The sequence below is a fragment of the Crocodylus siamensis genome, chromosome 9 (genome assembly GCF_052110815.1).
Source record: "Crocodylus siamensis isolate JL-2025a chromosome 9, ASM5211081v1, whole genome shotgun sequence".
In the NCBI taxonomy this organism is placed as follows: Eukaryota; Metazoa; Chordata; order Crocodylia; family Crocodylidae; genus Crocodylus; species Crocodylus siamensis.
This window is the reverse complement of record NC_143403.1, coordinates 43,047,542-43,068,247: the sequence shown is the minus strand read 5'-3', so window position 1 is coordinate 43,068,247 and position 20,706 is coordinate 43,047,542. Positions and strand designations below refer to the sequence as shown.

The 20,706-nt window shown below is 48.4% G+C and overlaps 1 protein-coding gene and 1 pseudogene across 1 annotated transcript in view; one reads left to right on the top strand and one right to left on the bottom strand.

Annotated features, from left to right (window-relative positions):
* Positions 1–20,706, top strand: part of AIFM3 (AIF family member 3) — a 214,587-nt gene that overhangs the window by 154,777 nt on the left and 39,104 nt on the right. Inside the window, exons 11-15 of the mRNA XM_090062294.1 lie at positions 1,536–1,651; positions 2,114–2,185; positions 8,308–8,371; positions 9,995–10,071; positions 20,183–20,300. Of these exons, the coding sequence (XP_089918420.1) occupies positions 1,536–1,651; positions 2,114–2,185; positions 8,308–8,371; positions 9,995–10,071; positions 20,183–20,300 (447 nt within the window). The remainder of the gene's footprint in view (positions 1–1,535; positions 1,652–2,113; positions 2,186–8,307; positions 8,372–9,994; positions 10,072–20,182; positions 20,301–20,706) is intronic.
* LOC149857457 (U2 spliceosomal RNA) lies at positions 5,755–5,881 on the bottom strand (annotated as a pseudogene).

Sequence of the window (20,706 nt, the reverse complement as noted above, 5' to 3'; positions counted from 1 at the left end):
ATGACCAAAAGAGACTTGGGGGCCATGATTGACCACAAGATGAAAATAATCCACCAGTGCGATGCTACAATTGGCAAACCAAATAAAACTCTGGCTTGCATCTAACGATGCATCTGGAGCAAGATCCAGGAGGTCATCCTCCCGCTTTACGTGACTTTAGTGAGGCTGCAGCTGGAGTACTGAATCCATTTCTGGGGTCCACACTTCAGAAAGGATGTGAAGAAGCTTGAAAGAGTCCAGAGGAAAGTCATGCTCATGATTAGAGGTCGAGAGCAGGCCTTATGACGAGAGGCTGAGAGCCATGGGACTCTTCAGCCTGGAGAAGTGAAGGCTCAGGGGTGACTTGGTGGCGGCCTATAAGTATATAAGGGGTGGGCATCAGGAACTGGGAGAACGTCTGTTCACCAGGGTACCCCAAGGGAAGACAAGTTCTAATGGTCATAAACTGCTGGCGGACTATATTAGACTGGACATAAGGAAACACTTGTTCACTGCCCAAGTCTCCAGAGTCTGGAATAAACTCCCCCCAGAAGTGGTGTAAGCACCTATTCTGGATACCTCTAAGAAATGCTTAGATGCTTATCTTGCTGGGCTAATATGACCCCAGCTGACTTCTGTTGCGCCCTGCAGGGTCAGGACCTGAGGCACAATGAGGAGAAGGTTCATTTTGCCTTTAAGGGAGGGAGGGGTTTTTCCTCTGTTTGCAGATCACGGAGCCTCCTGATTGCAGAACAGGGCATGAGTCGTAAATTGTAACAAGAAACTTTTATTTGTTTACTTACACGCCGATGAACGAGGTGCGTAGGTACAGTGACTTGATTAAATATGTTTTGTTTACAAAACAAATTAACGACTCTCTCTTTCTCTCGCGGATCGCGGTTCAGTTCGCTAATCAGGTCAGTGTGCAGGGAAGGGGTATGCTGGGAGAATCGGTGGCGGAGAAGCACTGACTGCGAAGGTTGGCCAGACTGCGGCAGAAGGGACTGATCTGCTGGTCCCAAAATGGCTTCTGCTGTGGCATGGACTCAGCGAGGCTTTTAAAGACTTCCCCCTTCTCCTCCCCCCGCTATCCTGATGTCAGAAGGGTAAGCTGTTTTTCGCACCTTTTCTTAGCTTGTGGGAGGGGCTGGGTGCTAAACTTTGTGCTGACGGCACTTAAGTGAAGTACAAAACAACTTCCTGCCCCTTGGGCAAGGGGCTGGACCCAGTGATCTTGCAAGGTCTCTGCCAGCCCTAATGTCTATGAAATCTATGAACCTTAGCAGGAATCAGGCCTTTGTTGTGCTAGGATGCAAGGAAATTAGGATTAATGGAAGATGTTATCTGCCTAATAGCCTGGGAGAGGAATATTGTGGTAAGAATGCTGCTTTTATTTTCTCTGCCATACTTAATCCAAAGGAACTCTTACCCCAACAGGAAGTCTCAGGCCAGAATGGATACATTTCTGGCCAGACATCTGACAGCTTTTACTCATCTCTGGATGCCTGCGTATAGTGTGAGAAGTGGTGAATTGCATCTCTGTTTCTGTTTTCCAGGGATGGAGGTAGCAGCCTATCTCACAGGAAAGGCTCATTCAGTATCCGTGGTTGAACTGGAAGAGGTACCTTTCATGAAGATTTTTGGGGAGAAAGTTGGTCGAGCAATCATGAAGGTGATTATGATTTTCCAGTCCTTTAGGGGGTAATTTTGGAAACAAGAAATGTGATTCCTGCTGAATAGAGGACAGATGATTCTATGTGCCTGACCCCCCAGCTATCAGTAGTTAATGTCAACATTATATTTTGTTTATGCAATGTTTTAATGCTTGTGCACAATTTTGAAGTGATGAAGTCCTGCACAGTGGATAACATCAAAAAGAAAACTTTGACTGTATCATTTTATTAGTAGTCTAAATGCAACAGGCTTATGGATTTTCTATCCTTATAAGGCAAAGTTATAATAGAAATGTATCCGGGTAAAAGATACTTGGACTGTCTGTTTCTGATGCACATTCAAGCCAAGCCCAAAGCTATCTAACAGAAAGGGAAAAGTGAGATTTTAGAGGGGAGCCAGATATTCTGTAAGCTGGCAGCAATTCCAGCATTGTAAAAGCACTCTCCCTTTTCTCTCACAGATCTTTGAAAACAACAGGGTGAAGTTCTACATGCAGACTGAGGTGTCTGAACTGCGGGAACAGGAGGGCAAGGTACAATGCCTGATGCTTTGGTAGATACTAGTACTGACGAGTTATGGAAGGACAAAAAAGAAGTGACTGTGCCTGGCCCTCGTTTGAGTATGTGGGAAGCCAGGGAGGGCAAGGGGACCTCAAAGGAGCATGCGGAATCCACCATAACCCCAAAAGAGAAAATACTACTCTAAAGACACCTGTCATGGTCAGACCATTACCTTCTAAAGGCACAGCTCTTCCCACTGGGGGATCTAAAGGCACAGGGCCCCTACTGAGACCTCTGATGGACTAGCTAAGCTGGTTTGCCCCCAGTGACTCATGGAGCTGATGGAAATCCAGAACTCACTTGGCATTCTCTCACTGCCCTTGAAAACTACTTTTTTGACAGCCTGATTGAACTATGAAATAGCCATATTGACCCTGGCCATAGACATGGTGCACCCAGGTGTCCATTCCCACTGTTGTGGTGGCACAGATCTTCCTGGCATACAAGGATGCTAAAGCAGGAGGGTAAGCAGTTAGAGTACAGCTGGCTCTCCACCTGTGTCAAAGCTAATTGATTGCAGCTCACAGAGCCGTGCCTTGGGGAAGTGGGGGTGGGTGAATCAGGGCGACTAACCCAGGCTCTGTGCTTTTGGGAGCCCCACAGACGGTGCCTGCTTGATGCCGGCTTCATGTTCCAGCTGATCCCCCCCTGCATAGGCCCCACAACGCCTGATATGCCCCGAGCCCCACACACACCTAGGGTCAGCTCTGCCAGCACAGTTCCTTTTTAAAGGAATATAGTGTGACAGGAGTGGCAGTGAGGAAACTATTCTTCTCCATTCCAATTTCACCTACAAAGTGCCATCTGGTAAAACTGCTCTAGGTGATGGATGGCATGATTAACCCAGGTTATCTTCAGTCAGAAACTGAATCATCTACAGCCCATTGCGACAAGTTTGTTACCTTCTTTGCAGACAAAATCACCCACATATGCAGTGGCTTAGGGACCACCAGCCTAACTACAGAGTCAGAGTTTGCAGTTGGAGAAGCTCAGTCTTGTCTAGTTTTCATGGATTAATTTCAGTCATTGTTGCCTGCTAATGCAGAGGGTGAGTTTGGGGGGGAGCAGGATGTGGGGACCAGTTGTGAACTGGACCTGTGCCTGTTCTGGCCTGTAAAAGGTAGAGTTGGAATGATCCTATGACCATGATGGTCCAGGAAGTATAGGAGATACAAGGATTTTTTGGTAATATTAATTAGGTGATACCTGCTAAACCTCAAAAACTTGTCTGAGGTCTATTCTGAACTCTCCAATTAGTCCAATAAAACATATCACCCCAGAAGTCCTTACTTCTGGCTTGTAGAAGCCAGCTGGGGGAGACTGGAGGTATTGAGGTCAGGTTGTATACACTTTCCTTCAGGGGGGTAGGGTACCTAATGTATGTTAGTCTGCAGTTCTTCAGCCCTTGCCTGTTGGGGAGAACAAGGACAACCCAGAGTTCAAAACAGCAGAACAGACAGCTCTTCAGCAAAAACATTTACTGAGTTAAAGACCATAGAGCAAGAAGATCTTACTCCTTCCAAAGACTTCAGCAGTTCCTCTGTCCCCAGTCTTTCCCCAGTCTAGCCTGCACAGCCCTGAGCAATCCAAAGTTAACTCAGTTCTCTCTCTGGTATACTCAGCTCCTGGAATTGCTGCTCACCCATCTCCTTCTTCATCCCCCTTAGTCAGAAGCTGACATACTCCCCATCCAACCTGCTGTGCCAGTTGTTATGCTTGTCTCCTTGAGCTTCTTGGGAGCCACCCATACAACCTTTTTTATGCTTCACAAAGCTATTCCAATCCTGTAGGTAATGAAACTCCATTTTGCCTATGAAAGAGACATCTCTCACTGTTTCTTTAATCCATTCTCACCACCATATAAGTTAGCCAATGGAAAACAGAGACACACAACATTTTTACAACATGAACACAGTTAGCCTAGAGGGTACTTGCTATGTCTGGCGCCTGCCTTCTTCTCTGCCTGTAGCCTGTGCCTATGTGGGGCTGGGGTTCTGACTCTCACCCCAGCCTGTGGGTGTCTGCTGCACCCCGGCTGCCTGTTCAGCAGCGTGGCAGAGCATGCCATTGGTGTGCAGGCCCACCATTTCTCTGCAAGCCTGGCCAGGGATCTGCTTCCTTATCCAGCCAATGAAGGCAGAAGGGATGCCCATTCACCTCAGATGAAGAGAAACCAGTATGATACACTGTTGTAGGCCTTCTCCAGGTCCTAGATTCAGCATGGCAGTCCTCTGTTCCTTTCTAACTGGAGCACATCTCTCAATTGCAACAGGGCCCTGTGGATCTAGTATCACAGCACTGTACACAACTGGTCCTCATGTATGATTGAACCTAGGACAGATTTAAATAGCTCAGCCAAGACTTTGGCCAGCAACTTTTAATCAAAGTTCAGGAGGCTAATAGGCCTCCAGTTATTCAACTCTCTCCTCAGACCCTTCAGCATCCACTCCTCCTCTAGCTGCTGCTGTTCAGCCTCCCCAAGGACTTGGGTGAGCCCCTGCAGGCACTGTTTCATGGCCTCTGGTCCTCCAGTTGCATGGTGTAGAGCTGTCAGTAGAAAGCAGCTGCTGTTTCCAGCATGCCTTCCTTCAACCAGTGCTCCACTTCTGCTCCATCTCTCAGACACTTCATGGGCTTCTCTTTGCTCTTCTTTAAGCTGCTAAAGTAAGCAAACCACTCCTCCTCCTCCACCCAGGGGGCCCTGGCCTGCAAGATCTTTTGCCTGGCCTCCTCCCGGTACCAGGTGCCAATCTGGGCCTTCACCTCCTGCATGTCCTCCCTCCATAGGTGGTGGAAGGCGGGGCTTGGGGGGCTTAGCTCCCCCTAAACTAATTTTGCAGCAGCCGGCGACACCAGCAGCACCATGGCACAGCTTGATGTGCAGCCAGGCTAGCACCCCATGGACACTCAGCTCTGCAAAGCTGAGGAAGAAGTTAACTGTACATACGTAGCACCATGCAGAGCATGATGGGAGTTGTAGTTCTTGTGCTGATGCATGTACTCAGCTCCCCCAAATAATATTGTCTTCCTTCGTCTATGCCTCCCTCACATCCCAACCTACTGCTGCCTGCCTGTGCAGGGCCTGCAACTTGGAGGTCAGGTGCTCATGTTGCCTTTTTTGGAAGAAGGCTCACTACTTGCCAGCCTGCTGAAAGAAGCTTTGGTCCCCTGTTCGATGGACTGGCCTACCACTTTGTCTGGTATGGGTACAGATCTTTGAGGGCCCTCCAGCTTGTGTAGTGCTCTCTGAAACTGCATTGGGTCTTTTCATCTTCCAGCAGGCTGGTGTTTAGCTTCCACACCCCTCTTCCCTTTTCCAGCTGTCCACCCATTTCAGCCTGGATTGTAAAGAGGCAGCAGTCTGAGAAAGAGACAGGTATGGTTCAGGCTTTCTTTACCTTCCACTCCTTGGAGAGGAAGACAAAGTCTATCTAGGACTTAGTGTTTCCTGTGAGGTCCACCAGGATGAAATTCCCCCCAGGGTCCTAGGCTTCTTTTCTGGCATCCACCAAGTTGTGATCACTGATTTTTTTTTTCCTGTTTTTTTTGCACCGGTCCTGGAAGCACTGCAATACCAGGTCAATGCATGGAGTGGATGGAGCATGCTCCGGTTCCACCACCCAATACCAAAAAGAATCTGCTCAATATAGATCTCCTATGGAGGATATATCAGAGACAATTACCCTGGGGAGCTCGCCTACGTGGTCACGCTGCTTCCCCTGCTGTGATCACTGATAGGAACCTACCATACATATAGTTTAGTACAGCCCAATTGAATATGTGGTAGTGCCCATTGTGCTTAGTCCCCCTAAGTGCTGTCTCTTTTAAAGTCATGGTGAGCCACTACATTGCATACATTTCAGCTTCCTTTTCATTACAGCTGAGCTGTACCTTTATTTCCCATTCCCCATTATTTCTGTTTCTTCACCAGCCTTAAATGCCTGGCAAGTATCATGAAACATGGCCCCAAACAGTTCACCTAGAATCCCTTTGTCATCCCCTTTAACAGCCTGTCATATATTATTAGTGTGACCCTGCCTCCATGAGGTGAAGCTGGACCAGGTTGCCCTCTGCCTCATCTGCATATACATTTTTGGAGGATCCCAGGATTTGTGGCAAGAACACCCATTTCTAGTCATGAATATGGGAAGGGGGTCTAATTAGCACACAGATCATTTTGGGGGATATGTGAATTATACACACATACTGAGCAGTACTGAGCTGTGGGGTCACCATGGCTTGTAATGCTGTTGACTCTAGTGGGGCCCAGCCCAGTTAACTACATGGTAAATCATGAGTCTTTGGGCTTTGGACTAATACCATGCATGGTTTGTACTATTTGCAAATTACTATAGGCATATTTATTTCTAAGTCAGTGTTTTCAAATTTGCCCCTTGCTTCTATGTGCTCAGGGAGAGAAGGAGGTGACAGAAAGTGGGGGAAAGGGGCTTCAGAGGGATGAAGGTGCTGGGGGGAAGGGAGGGCCATCTACCCCCTAGAATTATGCTCCGTACTGTAGCAGTAAGAGAGGGACAAATTCAAGGCAAACCTCCAGTAATAAGATTCTATATTCTATACCTGGAAAATTATAACAAATTTGTAAATCATCCATATATAAAATCTAATTATTTGGATTCTAATCAGGGTCATCTTGTATTCAAGTAAATACAGTATATTAAAAGCCATAGTCTGCCTTATCATTGTCTCCTTGAGATCTTTTCTGGGGGTCCTCCAGGGCTCCATCTAGACTAGTGAACCTTCCTGTTTATTGTGTGTAGGAGACCATTGGATGAAATTATGCAGAGATTTGGACTGAGATACCATCGGTATGATGATAACATCCAGCTCTCTCTTTCCTTCTCTCTCTCTTTCATCGAACCTGTGTCCCACAGTCTCAGTCCTTACCCAGTACATGTCTGCAGTTGGGTATTCAATGTGGGTGAATAAACTGAAGCTGAATCCACATAATACAGGGGTAGTAGTGGTTGGCAGACATCCTGACTTGAGATATCAGAAGTGAAGTGAGCTGGGTTCATATGTTTCTAATGGAAATGATTACACAAATTAAATGTAGGGGTCACTACTAATTCCCCATGTAAAGTGCAATGGTAGAGTAATTCAGGTATCTTGCACTGGCTTCAGAGGCATGAGCTGAGGCTGTGCTCTGGAATGGTGCCAAAGGCTTCCCCAGTCAACTGAGCTGTAAGTAGGTACCTGGGTATTGGTGCCAGGGGGACAAAGATAGCAAGATGTGTTACTCCCTTGCATGCTGCTGCCTATAAAAATTTATGTGCCTTACCCACTACTCCTAAGGGCAGCTAGGTTTAGAATGGCCGTTCACCCTGACTGGGTCCCCATAGTTGTGGGCTAGGGGAATATACTTTTTTCTTATGGTCCCATACAGTACACTGTCAGGAAAGGATGTATACTGTGGCATCACCAAAGAGCAGGTTCAGTCTAATGCTCAGTCCAAACATGCTTCAGCCCAGTGGTGCATATTCATTAGATTATGCTCTTAGGAGTCAGGAGGACACCTAAGAGGGATGTAGTTTTTACTGTTATTTCTGTTCTATTATGTCTTCTATATGCTGTCGTATTAAATTCATATACTTCCATGATCGTATTCATGGTAGCTGTATTTTTGTAATTGGCCTTTTTTGAGATCTTTCAATTCTAACTCAATCAGGAATTGGGATGGCAACTAGGAGGTAAGATGGCCTGGTGACCACCAGCATAGAGAGTGGCGAGTGTGACTGGGGTCTTCCTTTACCACTGTCATTAGAAACTAAAAGCCTGTACAGCTAAAGGAATTACATCTGTTTTACATTACATAGCTGAGACCCAGGATTAAAAATGCTGTAAAATGATTTCTTCATTGAAGCAAAATTACAGTAGCACTGAAAAATGGCTTTTTCATGATGCTGACTGAGCAGTACTCACACTTTCTGCCACACAACACTACTGCACAGTAGTCACAGGCTACTGCACAGTCAGCATTTTGTGTAAATGCAGCCTGAGATTCCAAATTGGTTGAGTGTTTCTTGTTTAGTTTTGTCCTTAAAATAACTGTGATTTTCATTTGTTTCTCCTAAAGCTTAAGGAAGTTGTACTGAAGAGTGGAAAGGTTCTCCGTGCAGATGTCTGTGTTGTTGGCATAGGTAAATACACCCTAACTTAAGGACCTAAATAGATCAAGGCATCTTATTTATGAACAAATCGGTAGCTTCTACTTCTTCAGACAGAGCTGATTCAGAAGTTGGGTTGGGACATGAAGGTACTACAATTGTAGCTATGAATCCAATGTCAAAAATAGCACTATGGGAGCCTTTCCAGCCTATTGCTATTTAATACCTGCTAATGGGAGAGAGAATGGAAAAATAATAACTATGTAAAATTCCTTAATTATGACTATTTTGCATAGTGGGACAAATAGAAAACCTTGCTCACATCCCCTTGAAAAAATTACAAAATTTAAATGAAATTAAACAAAAAAATTGAATGAAAACATCGTTGGGAAATATTTATTCGAATTTAATCTTTTTCCAATAAAATTGTCATTCAAAATTTGTCATTCCCATCTGGTCTTAAAAAGCCAAACTATAATATTTAAGACGTGCTTTTCTTCTTTTCCTCCTTTCATTATGTTGTCATTGACTATGGTAGAATGTTTTTTTTCCTTTTCCTTTTATTTGTTGTTTTCTTCTTCACTCTATAACAATAGAAGAGATCTTAAACCTCGAAAAAATCAATGGTTGGCAGTTACATTTCTCTCTTTGTTGCTTGGTAACAAAGTTGTAGAAATCTGAAAAGGTGAGGAAGAAAAGGAGGAAGAAAAGAAGAGGGGTGATTGCCTGCTGCTGGACTGAAAAACAGAGGAGAGCCCTCGTTGAACATGATTTAGTTTGTACTAAGGATTGCTCAGAGATTTTAATTTTGAAAGGCGGTCAGAAATTAAGATTTTGAAATATTTATGAAAGATACAAAGTTTAAATGAATTACAAGCATCGGAAGGGCTTCTCCCAGCACAGAAAATCAAGACATAGGTGTGGAATCTGGCTCATGGGCCAGTGAGCCCACTCTTGCCTTTTGATTGTCAGATCATAGTCTAGTGAACTTTTAAACCTGGAAAACATGGAAGCCTGGTAAGAATCATTATGTAAGTCATAGTATCCTTATAAATTAACAGTTCTTGAGTTTTTCCATAACTGAATATCTGTTCCATTGTTCTCCTACAAGACCTTTTTCTCATTTAGTAAAATGGGAAGGGCAGGTTGATTACGACTCGCATTGTGTAAAAAATTGATTTTTTTTAAGTTCCGTGTCCAAGCCAAAAAAATAATAATAGAAATTTGGTTTGAGGGGCACTCTACATGCTGCATGCTAAGAATAGCATTGTCTGATTTGCAAATGTAGTTGTGTATGTTGTATTTATTTTAGATAGTTCAGCCCTAGATCTTTTCATCTCCACTCAAATTCTGAGGATCAGTCATTCTACCAAACCCTCTTAATCCACTGAACTTGCCAACCAGACTCTCAGACCCCCTACAAAGTATTCCTTCCTCTCCAGTGGAGCCCAGCACAAAGGTAGTCTTGAGATTCAGTAGGAGGTATTATTAACAGCACAGCCACTTCCTGCTGACTTCCTGAAAATGGAATGACAGTAGCAAGAGTGATTGTTTCAGGGAGTAAACTCCTTTTTTCTTCTGACTCCTATTTTCATGAAAAAGACAAAGTTTGGGATTCTGATAAGTTTACACAATTTCTCTTTTTTTTTCTGGCAGGTGCAGTTCCAGCAACTGGATTTCTGAAGCAGAGCGGTATTAATATTGATTCCAAAGGCTTCATTGTAGTTAACAAGGTAAACCTTTTCACAGTACTGAGACCTGCAAGCCCAGAAGCATGACAGCAGGTGCAGAAACACCCTTATGATGGAGGAGGGGAGCAAATCTACAGTTGAGAGTAGAGTGCATTAGCTGTTAGAGAGCGGGGTTTCAGACATAGGACAATCTTGGGGAAGCAAAATGAAAAAGATCTTTCTCCAAGTTCTTGTTCTCTAAGGGAAGTTGCACTAATTACATAGATAAGTTCTAGTGTCATAATTTCTATATTGCAATTAATGTTTCTATGCCTTTCACAAACTGTGGGCATGTCTACATATGCATTTGATCCAGGAGCAGTTTACTCTTGATTAAAGTACTCAAGAGTAAATGCTCCCAGGCAGGCATCATCTACACATGCAGGGAAGCAGCAACAGATTTGCTTCTCCTAGCATCAAACTGTTCCTGCTTCCTGCAGCCCTGCAATGGGCCCCTGCCACCACCAGAGGAAGCTAGATGCTCCAGTTACAGCTGCCTGTGGCTGGCAGCCATCTTTTAAAGGCAGCCCCATTCCCTGATCCCTGAGCAGCGGCTTTTCTGGCTGGGAGCAGTGTGCATAGCGTGGGGGCAGCATGTGGTGGCTCTCTTGCTGCAGCTTCTGCCTCCCCTGCCATGGCAGCTCCAGACCCTGCCTCTGCCCCTATGCCTGCCTCTGGCAGTGATAGCCATTGCCCTGGACTCCTGCTGTCCACAGTGCCAGTTCAGGCAGGCCCCCGTACCAAGGCCCTGGCCAAGCTGCACACCTGCCAGCAGGGACCAGGGCACTGGGTGCAAGAGGTGCTGGCTGACCACCTCTTCCTCCACTCCTTGCCGTAGCCCTCCTGGTCAGCCACCCACAAACCCCCCACACACACCCCCAGCACCACACTCACTGTGGACAGTTCTCCAAAAAACACTTTATTCCCCTCACAGAAACAGACTCCCTCCACCCTCCCTCTCAAACAACAGAGCCTGTCCTCCCTTCCTCCCGAACAACAGAGCCCTTCCACCACCCATCACCAATAAAACACCCTCTTCCCCATGCTATTTACATTGTGTTTGTGTGTGCCCTCCCAGGGTGGGGGACTATGGGATGGGGGGCACTTAGGGAATGGAGCCCGAGGACAGTAGGTCAGTACCCCAGCCTCTGGCCATTTCCCCGTGGGTGCACATGCCATGGGGAGCCCAACAGGCAAGGGGCTTGCCTAAGGGTGACAGTGGCCACTGCTTTCCCAATACACCCATCTCCTCCTCCAGCAGCTGTGTAAGGCCCAAATGAAGTCCTGGCCCAGTTCAGGCAGGTCCTGCTCTGTGGCCACATGCCGCTGGGGCAGGCAGCAGGGCTGTATCCAGGCAGGGGAGCTGGGTGACACAGGACCTGGGGTGGGGGCTAAGGGACCTGGCCAGTGGAAACAGCACTGGACCTCTACCCAGGCACATGTGAACAGGCAGGGCTGTGTTTCCGGGGCAGAGCAGTGGGCACCACAAAGGTGACCACCAGGGTCAGGATGGTGTCCAGCACCTGGCAGTCCTTCTCCGTCATTTCCACTGCCCTGGCACAGGAACACAGCCTGCCACTCCAGGGCTTCCATGTAACACTCCCCAGGAGGCCAGGAGCTGCACCCTGGACACCTGGTCCACCCGATCCCTCACCTCTTCATGGGCCACTTCCTCTTCCCCCCATGTGTACTACTGGTCCAGGTCCTCTGCACGTCATGTATCCTGCCAGGCCATGTCCTTCACACATCAGTCCTGCGAGTCTGCCAGCCATTCCTCTGACACCATTGCCAGCCAGTCCAGGAGGAGGGTCCTATCCTGTGTTCTTTTCTGACACGTCCAGTGCATCTGTAGGGGCCTGGATGAGGGCAGCAGTAACCCTGAGTTGCCATCCCACCTGCCAACAGTTGCCTCTCCACTGCATGCAGCTGCAGGACCTGCAGAGCCATGAGAAAGAAGATGTGAGACTTTGCAACATTTTTGTGATAAGATGCTTTGTACCAGGGGACTGTGGGATGCCCAGCCTCAGATTGGGGGTCATGTGTACACAGGAGCTCAGGGACCATGGTAAGTTAGCGGGGAAGGTGTGGGCCCAGACAGCCACCAGTCAATCCCTGCCCCCCTGCCCCATCCCCACTCACTCTGCAGGGACTGGAGGGCTATTATATGCTGGTCACAAGCAACCTGCTTCCCCCACCCACTTGCCAGGCCAGGCCAGGCCTGTCTCCTGGCAGCACCTGCTCCCGTGGCTCCAGACTCATTGACCCCCACTTCTCCTGCAGGCCAGCCTATTTCCTCTGCTGCTGCCAAGCCCACAGCACCCAGGCTCAGGGGGCAACGGTTCTTCCAGATGACAGGGACATGGAGCTGCCCTTCCCCCCACCCTCCCTGCAGAGGGTCTCTCCAGCCAGCTCCCCCAACACCAGCTCTGTGCCCTGAGCATGCCCCTGCTGTGAGTGTCCCAGGTGCAGCATGAGGAGCTGTTTGTGCAGACTGAGGGCTGCCTGACCTACTACACCTTGCTGCTACTGACCATGGTGCCCTGGGTACACCTTCATACCTGGCACAGGACCTCAATTTTAAATGGTGCAGCAGGCAAGCCTGCATTGCCCCACATCCTCTGCCACCACCTGGCGGGCTACGTGCAGCTGCACTACGTGTCCCTGTATCCTGCAGCTGAGGAGGTCATCACCACTGGCATCAACACATTTTTGGGCATGTGACAGGCCTGTGTTCACCTAGCTGTGGGGGCACAGGCTGCTTAGGAAAGATTTGCACTGTCTTCCTCTCCCGTCTCCCTGTGTGATGTCACTGTGAGTACTAGGCCATAGTGGAGGCTTTGGGAGGTCACCTGTGCTGTAGTACACTACATGGCTGTGACCAGGGTCCCAGGGCATGAGAGTGGCATCTAGTTGCCACATAAAGGGCATAAACTTGCAGACAGTCCCCAAGCAATGGTTGTGGCCAGTCATGGTAACCCACTGTGCCTGCAATACCTTGACTTTTATGCAGCAGTGCCTCGGTGACCAGTCATGCCTGTACTCAGGCATACAGCCTGGCAACCCCTCACAAATGTGGGCATTGGAGCACAAGTCCTGCATGAACTGGATGAGCACCTCAGCCTCACCCCACAGCACCACAAGGTCTTCAGTCTCCTCAAGTGATCAATTGGGGCCCTTGGAGGTGACATGTGGTGTCAGTGAGGACACCAGTGTGGCTCCCGCAATTGCTGTCTGGGCCTCTGCATGGCTGTCCCTGTCCTTCTGGACTGGGGCAGCTGCCTGCAGTGCCCAACGCAGAGGCACAGAATGGGACTCGCAGCCACACTCTAAAGTGGTGCCAGACAGCAGCAGCAAGGTCCAGGCAGGATTTTGGGGGTTGCCTGTTGCCAGGTGAAGCTAGTCCCAGTGGTCAAGAGCTGGCTGCAGTTGGGCCTGGGTGCTGACAGGCCTGGCATGTGCCTGCAGCACCCTGCAGGGCTTGACAATGCAGCCCTGGCAAGCACGCAACATTGCAGTGCCAGGTAGTGGTGGCAGGGTACAAGCAAGCTGCCTGAGCTTCTCTGCAGCCTGTGCAGGGGGATGCAGTGGTCGGGTGTGGACATAGGCTGCCTACATATGCCCCAGGGCTCTAGTGTAGCTGCAAGCTTTTAAGGGGCTGGGGCTGACATAGAGCCAACCCAGCCCTGGGGCAGGAGACCCAGTGCTGGAGCTACACTGAGGCTGGTCCTCTAGTGACAGGGATTGACTGGAAGCAAATTTGCTCCTGGTCAGTGTCTACTCATGTGCTACTGTGCAGTACTACTCATGAGTAAATATACTACTTGCATTTTCAAGTCACAAATTTACTTGGGAGTAGAGTAATTTACTGTGCAGTAAACATACATGTGTAGATGTGCATGCTTACTGCTCAGTAAACTGCTCTATTGCACAGTAAAGCATTTTGCATAGACACACTGTGTATTATGCTGCTGTGAACCAGCAAGATTTTCCACCAGAGCTGAAGCTGGAACTCAGCTCTGATATTAAAAGCAAGCTACTGCAGCATTTCAGAGCTTAGTACAGGCTGCAAACCTAATGAGCAGCAGAGTACATTAGCTTGCCCTGAATTACATGTTGCTGCAATTAGATTGTTATTGGTACCTGAGCTAGCTTTGTTTATATCTGCACAACATTTCAGTCACAGCAGGGTAGACATACCACATCCTTTAAGAAGCAGTCCTGTGAGAAATACTATTACATTTGGTTCTCCCATAACCAGGAAGAAAAATAGAACCCTGATATCTAGAGCCTCACTGATATTTCTCAGATATTATTAATTCCTGGTAATGTGGACATTGTGGAGCTGTATACAGGTTGATCCACTTTGGAAGTGAAATAATCTTAATGAAATTAAGGCCACTTGAATTTAAAAAAAAAAGCATCCAGATAGGGGTTTAAATTTTTACTTAATCTCCTGGAATTACACACTCGGTGCATTTACACAAGACACTTTACTGTACAGTAGCATAGTTTACTGCACAGTAAGCATGCACGTCTACACGTGCACCTGCTTACTGCTCAGTAAACTTTGCTACTTGAGAGTAAATTTGCTACCTGCAAATGCAAGTAGCAAATGTACCTGCAAGTAGTTACTGCACAGTAAAACATGTGTACATGGAAACCAGAAGCAAATTTGCCCTACCACTAGGGAGCCAGCCTCAGGTTAGACCTAGGGCCCCAAGGCTGGAAGCCTTTCCTGCCCTAGGGCTGGATTAGCTCTATAGTAGCCCCAGACCCAGGCCTTCAAAAGCATACAGGCATTTAGATCCCTGGGGCACATGTGCAGGGAGCCTGGGGTGACTTCTGGCCTCTGTTCCCCCTGCACAGGCTGCAGGCTACCTGTGACAGCCTGCCTATACCCTAGCACCATTTCCTGGCACTGCAGTACCGCACAGCTTCCAGAGCCATGCCATCCAGGCCTGCAGGGTGTTGCAGGCTCCTGCCAGGCCTGCTAGCACCTGAGCCCAGCTTCAGGCAGTTTCTGACCACCAGCACCAGCTGCAGCCAACTGCCAACAACCTGCCAGAACCCTGCAGGTTCTGTGGGGCATTTCTTCACCACGCAGCTGCTAGGTGGAGTTGCAGCAGCAGTTTGCGTGGGGCAGGCACTCCAGCGCCCATGTCTATAAGGGCTGTCAGGCCAGATGCAGGAGCATGGGCATGATCGGTCAGCATGGCAGTGCCACATAAAGATCATGGACTTGTGGGCACAGTGGGTTGCCATCACTGACCGCATTATTCAGTTAAGGAGTGCCCGTATGTCAATGCCCTTTATGCAACAACTGATTCTATTTTTTTACAAAAATTTTTTGCATTCTAAGCCAAATCAATTCCAAATCCGTGAGTCGGTCAAGAACCAAAAGTGGACCTACTACTGGCAAACATCCTCCACCCCAACCTGGGGCTTCAGATGTTTCCAAATCATTTGGTAGGCATCCTACTGATGGAGATCCTCACACCCTGGGACCCAGGCCACAGCTATTCTGTGTTCTGCAGCATGGGTGGCCTGCCCAGGCCCCCACTCCGGCTTGCCACATGCGGTGATGCATCACTGGGGAAGAGCTCCTTGGGCCACCAGCAGTCCATACTGCTGAGCTCCCCACCTCAGCCTGCACTAGCAGCTCAGGGAGCCTGAGCCAGTACCTGCCCCAAAAGCTCCAAGACCTCAGCCCCAGGCATGAGGCACAGCAGTGCCAACACCAGCTCCTCCATGGAGGGGGCTCCTGCTTGGGCACCCACACACTGCACCTCTCCAACAGAGGAGTCCATTGGGAGCCGCATGCTGTTGCTGCCACCAGAACTGACCAGAGCCCCCAGGCACGCCAGCCCCACCCATATGGTAAGCCACACACTGGGGGGGAGAGCCCTCCCCACCTTGGCCCCTGGTCCCAGCCCAGCCTCACTTCCCTGGCCTCCAGGTTTCATAGTTTCATAGTTTCATAGTAGCTAGAGTCGGAAGGGACCTAGGTAGATCATCTAGTCCGACCCCCTGCCTTGGCAGGAAAGAGCACCGGGGTCAGATGACCCCGGCAAGGTGCTCATCTAACTTCCTTTTAAAAATCCCCAGGCTAGGTTCCCTCCCTACACACAGTGTACAGGGAGGTGGGAGACAGTACAAAACTTTACTGATCAGCCTGTACCCCTGGATATGGTCCTCTCACATACCTGGGAATTCATTGATGCTGGCAGCGATGTCCACCTCAGTTCCAGGGGGCAGGGATATGTAGTGCAGCCCCAGGTAGCTCTCCAGGTGGTAGTGGATGTTGCAGGGCAGTGTGGACTTGCCTGCTGCATCATTGAAGCTCAGGGCTCCATGTCCCTGTCATCTGGGAGCCCTTGGCAGCAGCACAGAAGACAGTTTGACCTGCAGGAGAAGAAAGGGGGAGAGCGGCGGCAGCAGGTGCTACCAGGAGCCAGGCCTGGCATGGCCTGGGAAGGGGGCAAGGGAGGTGGGAGGGTCTCACCCAGTGGCCACCTGATCCTGGGCCTGGGCCTGCCTGGCCAGCTTACTATGGTCGTTGGGTACCCATGCATGCATGACCTCTGATCTGAGGCTGAGCAGAGTGCATGGGCTCCTGGTACAGAGCATTATCTCAGAAATGTTGCTAACTGTCACAAACAGCTTATTTTTCATAACTCTGCAGGCACTGCAGCTGCACAAGGAGGAGAGGTCCCAGTTGGCAGCTGGATTGCGGCCTCAGGGTTGCCACTGCACATGGCCCTGCAGATGCATCAGTTCCACAGGAGGATGACCCAGGATAGGACCCTCCTCGTGGACTGGCTGGTGATGGCCATGGAGGACTGACTTGCAGATGCATGGGTATGGTGGGAAGAGGACATAGCTGATGAGGAAGAGTGGGACCATGTGGACCAGGATTTCAGGGGTACAACTGCTGACCCTGGAGCAGGAGCACATGGAGGCCCTGTGGCAGCAGGCTGCACTTGTGGCCAGTGCAGTGGAGGCAACAGAGGATGACCACTGGGTGCTGGGCACTGTCCTGGCCTTGGCAGTCACCTTTACGCCACCTGCTGCCCTGCCCCCAAACATAGCCTTGCCTGACCCCTGGCCTGCTACCCAGCAGCAGTCTCTCATAGGCCTGGGCATAGGTCCAACACCTCCTCCATCAGCCAGCCCTCACCCCAGATGCCCTACCACCCTCGCCCCTACCTGGGCCCATCCCTGATGCTCACCCCAGCTCCACATGGGTGCAGAGCCAGAGTTGCCTGCAGCAGAGCCAGGGCCATGTGCCAGTCATGCTGGCCCTGGCTACTGGCTCCCAGAGGAAGAGACAAACTTGCTGGGGGCTAGCAACCATTGGCACCCCTGGGTGAGACCCCACCCACCCACAGGGCTCACCACAGTGTGTGCATACATGGGGGAATGGCCAGAGGCCAGGGTGTTGGCCACCTGTCCCCAGACTCTGCCCCCTAGATGCCCCCACCACATGGCCTTCTGCAAGTTTGTCACATATAGCCTCTTTAATGAATGTTTCCAGGATTTTCCCTGGAATAGAAGCTAAGCTAATTGGCCTGTAGTTTCCCAGGCCTTCATGCTTCCCTTTCTTCATAGGTTTTTCATAGACGTTAGGGTTGGTAGGGACCTCGGAAGATCATCGAGTCCAGCTCCCAGAAGACAGGAACAACATTAGCCCTCTTCCAGTCCTCTGGGATTTCTCCAGAGGCCCATGATTTTCTAAAGACCTTCATCAGGGGCTCTATGATTACTTCAGCCAACTCCTCCAACACTCTTGGGTGGAGTTCATCCAGTCCTGCTGCTTTATATACTTTTAATTTCTTTAACTGATTGTACACTAGTTCTATGGGAATGGTGTCAATCCCACCCTGCCTGTTCTATGCCCTACCTGGCATGTTGTTCCCTTTAGTCTTGTGAAAGACTGAGGCAAAGTAGTCATTTAGGAGTTCTGTTTTTTCCTGAGTGGTAGTGACCGGGTATCCTGAGGCATTGAGCAGCAGTCCCACAGTCATTAGTTTTCCTTTTACTCTGTATGTAGCTAAAGAAGTACTTGTTGTCCTTAATTCCTGTAGCTAGTTTCAGTTTGGTTTCTGCCTTAGCTTGCCTAATCTGTTTTCTACAAGTGTGAGCCATTGTCAAATAGTCTTCCTTAGAGGCTGTCCCAAGCTTCCATTGTTTGTACGCCTCTTTCCTTTTCTGTAGAAGGGCTGCAACTTCTCTGCTTAGCCAAGAGGGTTTTTTGACCTTCTGCTACTTTTTCTCCATACGGGAATGGATTTTCTCTGAGCCTTAAGAATTGTATCCTTGGTCTCTCAGGGCATTCTCTACTAGTGACCTGAGCTTAATAAAATTTGTGTTTTTGGAGTCTAAGACTTTGCGCTTGGTATCTGTTTTGTTAGCCTTGCAACGGACCGTGAACATAATGATTTCATGGTCGCTATTGCCTAGGCTGCCCTCTATGTTTAAGTTGGTCACCAGGTCATCCCCTTTGGCCAGGACCAGGTCAAGAACTGCACTGCCTCTAGTTGGCCTGTGCACCTCCCGAGTCAAAAAAAAAAGCTCTTTGGTGCTGGTCAGGAAAAATCATTGAGCACTCCGCCCAGATGTCTTGGTAGTGGAAGTCACCCGCAACAACCATGTCCCGTGCACATGCGGTCTCCATTAGTTCATGGGCAAATGCTAGATCAAGTTTCTCCCCTTGATAAGGCGGCCTGTAGTATACAGACAGTCAGGTCTCTCTTGCCACACCTCCCCCACAGCTTGACCCAGAGGGTTTCAAGCTGTTCTTCTTGAAGGCCAACATCGGTTTGTAGGGAGGTGTACTGCTTCTTCACATAGAGAGCAATACCCTCACCTCTCTTTCCTACCCAATCCCTTCAGTGAAGGACGTAGGCCCTTATGACTACACTCCTGTCATGAGAGGAGTACCACCAGGTCTCCATGATCCCTACTAGATCATAGTGCCGAGTGGAAAGCAGGAGGAGTAGTTCCTCCTGCTTGTTCCCCATGCTTCTGGCATTGGTGTACACACACCTAAGTCCTTCTGCTGAGGTCACTGGCTGCCTGTTGTGTTGAAGGGGAGCTGTTTTCTCAGCTCCCATAAGAGTGGCCTGCTTGGTTTAATTGTTGATCGTTTCATTGTCAATGGAGCTGTCCTGTATATTGGTCCCCGGATAGGCTCCAGTTAGCATTTTCCCACCCCCCTGCGATCTTAGTTTAAAGCCCTATCTAAGAGATTGGCCATCCTGGCCAAGAAAAGGGACTTACCTTTCCACATGAGGTGGATGCTGTCCCTCTCCAGGAGTCCTTTGTCCTTGACGTGGGCGCCATGGTCATAGAAGCCAAAGCCTTCTTGGTGGCACCATCAGAGAAGCCGGTTCACCTCATCAATGCCTTCTTGCCTCCTTGGACTGTGGCCTGCAACAGGGAGCACAGAGGAAAAAACTACCTGAGCCCCCGATCCTGCATGTGTAGACGCCTGCCCAGAAGCATTTACTTGCGAGTAGTTTACTCACAAGTAAACTGTTCCTGCATCAAATGCACATGCAGACACACCCACTTTGGGTAATTCTTATTTGATTCATATTTCTTCATGTGTCTGCAGAGATAATTCTGAGTTAAAGAAGTTCAAGACATTAGATGTTCTCAGTTTGTCATTCTCTTTTTTTAAAATACGCTTAAAGCAAATTAATAAAATTATTCTCACGCAGTCTGTTGGGATGACACCTTGTTTGTTACTACATGTAAGACAGCAATCTCTGACAATAAGGGCACATCTGTATGAGACGCTTACTGCACAGTAACCTAATAACACTGCGCAGTAGCATGCCGCTAAAAAATGTGGTAATAAGCTACTGTGCAGTGTTATTAGGCTACTGCACAGTAACCATCATAAAAAATCAGTGCTGGTACTATTGTGCAATAACTGTAATTATTGCGCATTTAGTTAGTACTTCATTAAAGCAAGTACTAAACTAAATGAGCAGTAACTACTGCGCATTAATGAACATGTACCTATGCCCTAACACTGTCAGCTCTTCATTAGCAATGCCTATTTCAGCTTGATCACCAATTACACTAAATGCCCCTTCTTTCCTTTCAGATGATGCAGACCAACATCCAAAGTGTTTTTGCAGCTGGTGATGCTGTAACATTTCCCTTGTCATTGCGTAATAATAAGAAGGTGAACATCCCTCACTGGCAGATGGCTCATATGCACGGTGGGTGCTTTTTAGTCCCTTCACCTGAATGCGCCATATGAACTAATGGCAAGTCTCTCTTCAGAAACCATAGGAAGTAAGCAAATAAGTCATATCAAAATAGGGAAACAGTTGAGTATAAGGTAGCAGGGAAATGGAGTATTAATTATTAAATATTTGCAACCATTTATGTCTGCATATTTGAATTCCACTGTGCTATAAGTAATTGAGAGTAAGTTTGCTACTTGTATTTACAGGTAGCAAATTTACTCATAACTAGAACAAATTACTGTGCAGTAAGCATCTGGACATGTACATGGTGATACTTGCTACACAGTTATTAGCTCTAATCTCAAGTAAAGTGTCTCGTGTAGATATGCCCATTGTTGCAGAGAGGCTCAGTAATACTTACCCTCATCTGCATTTA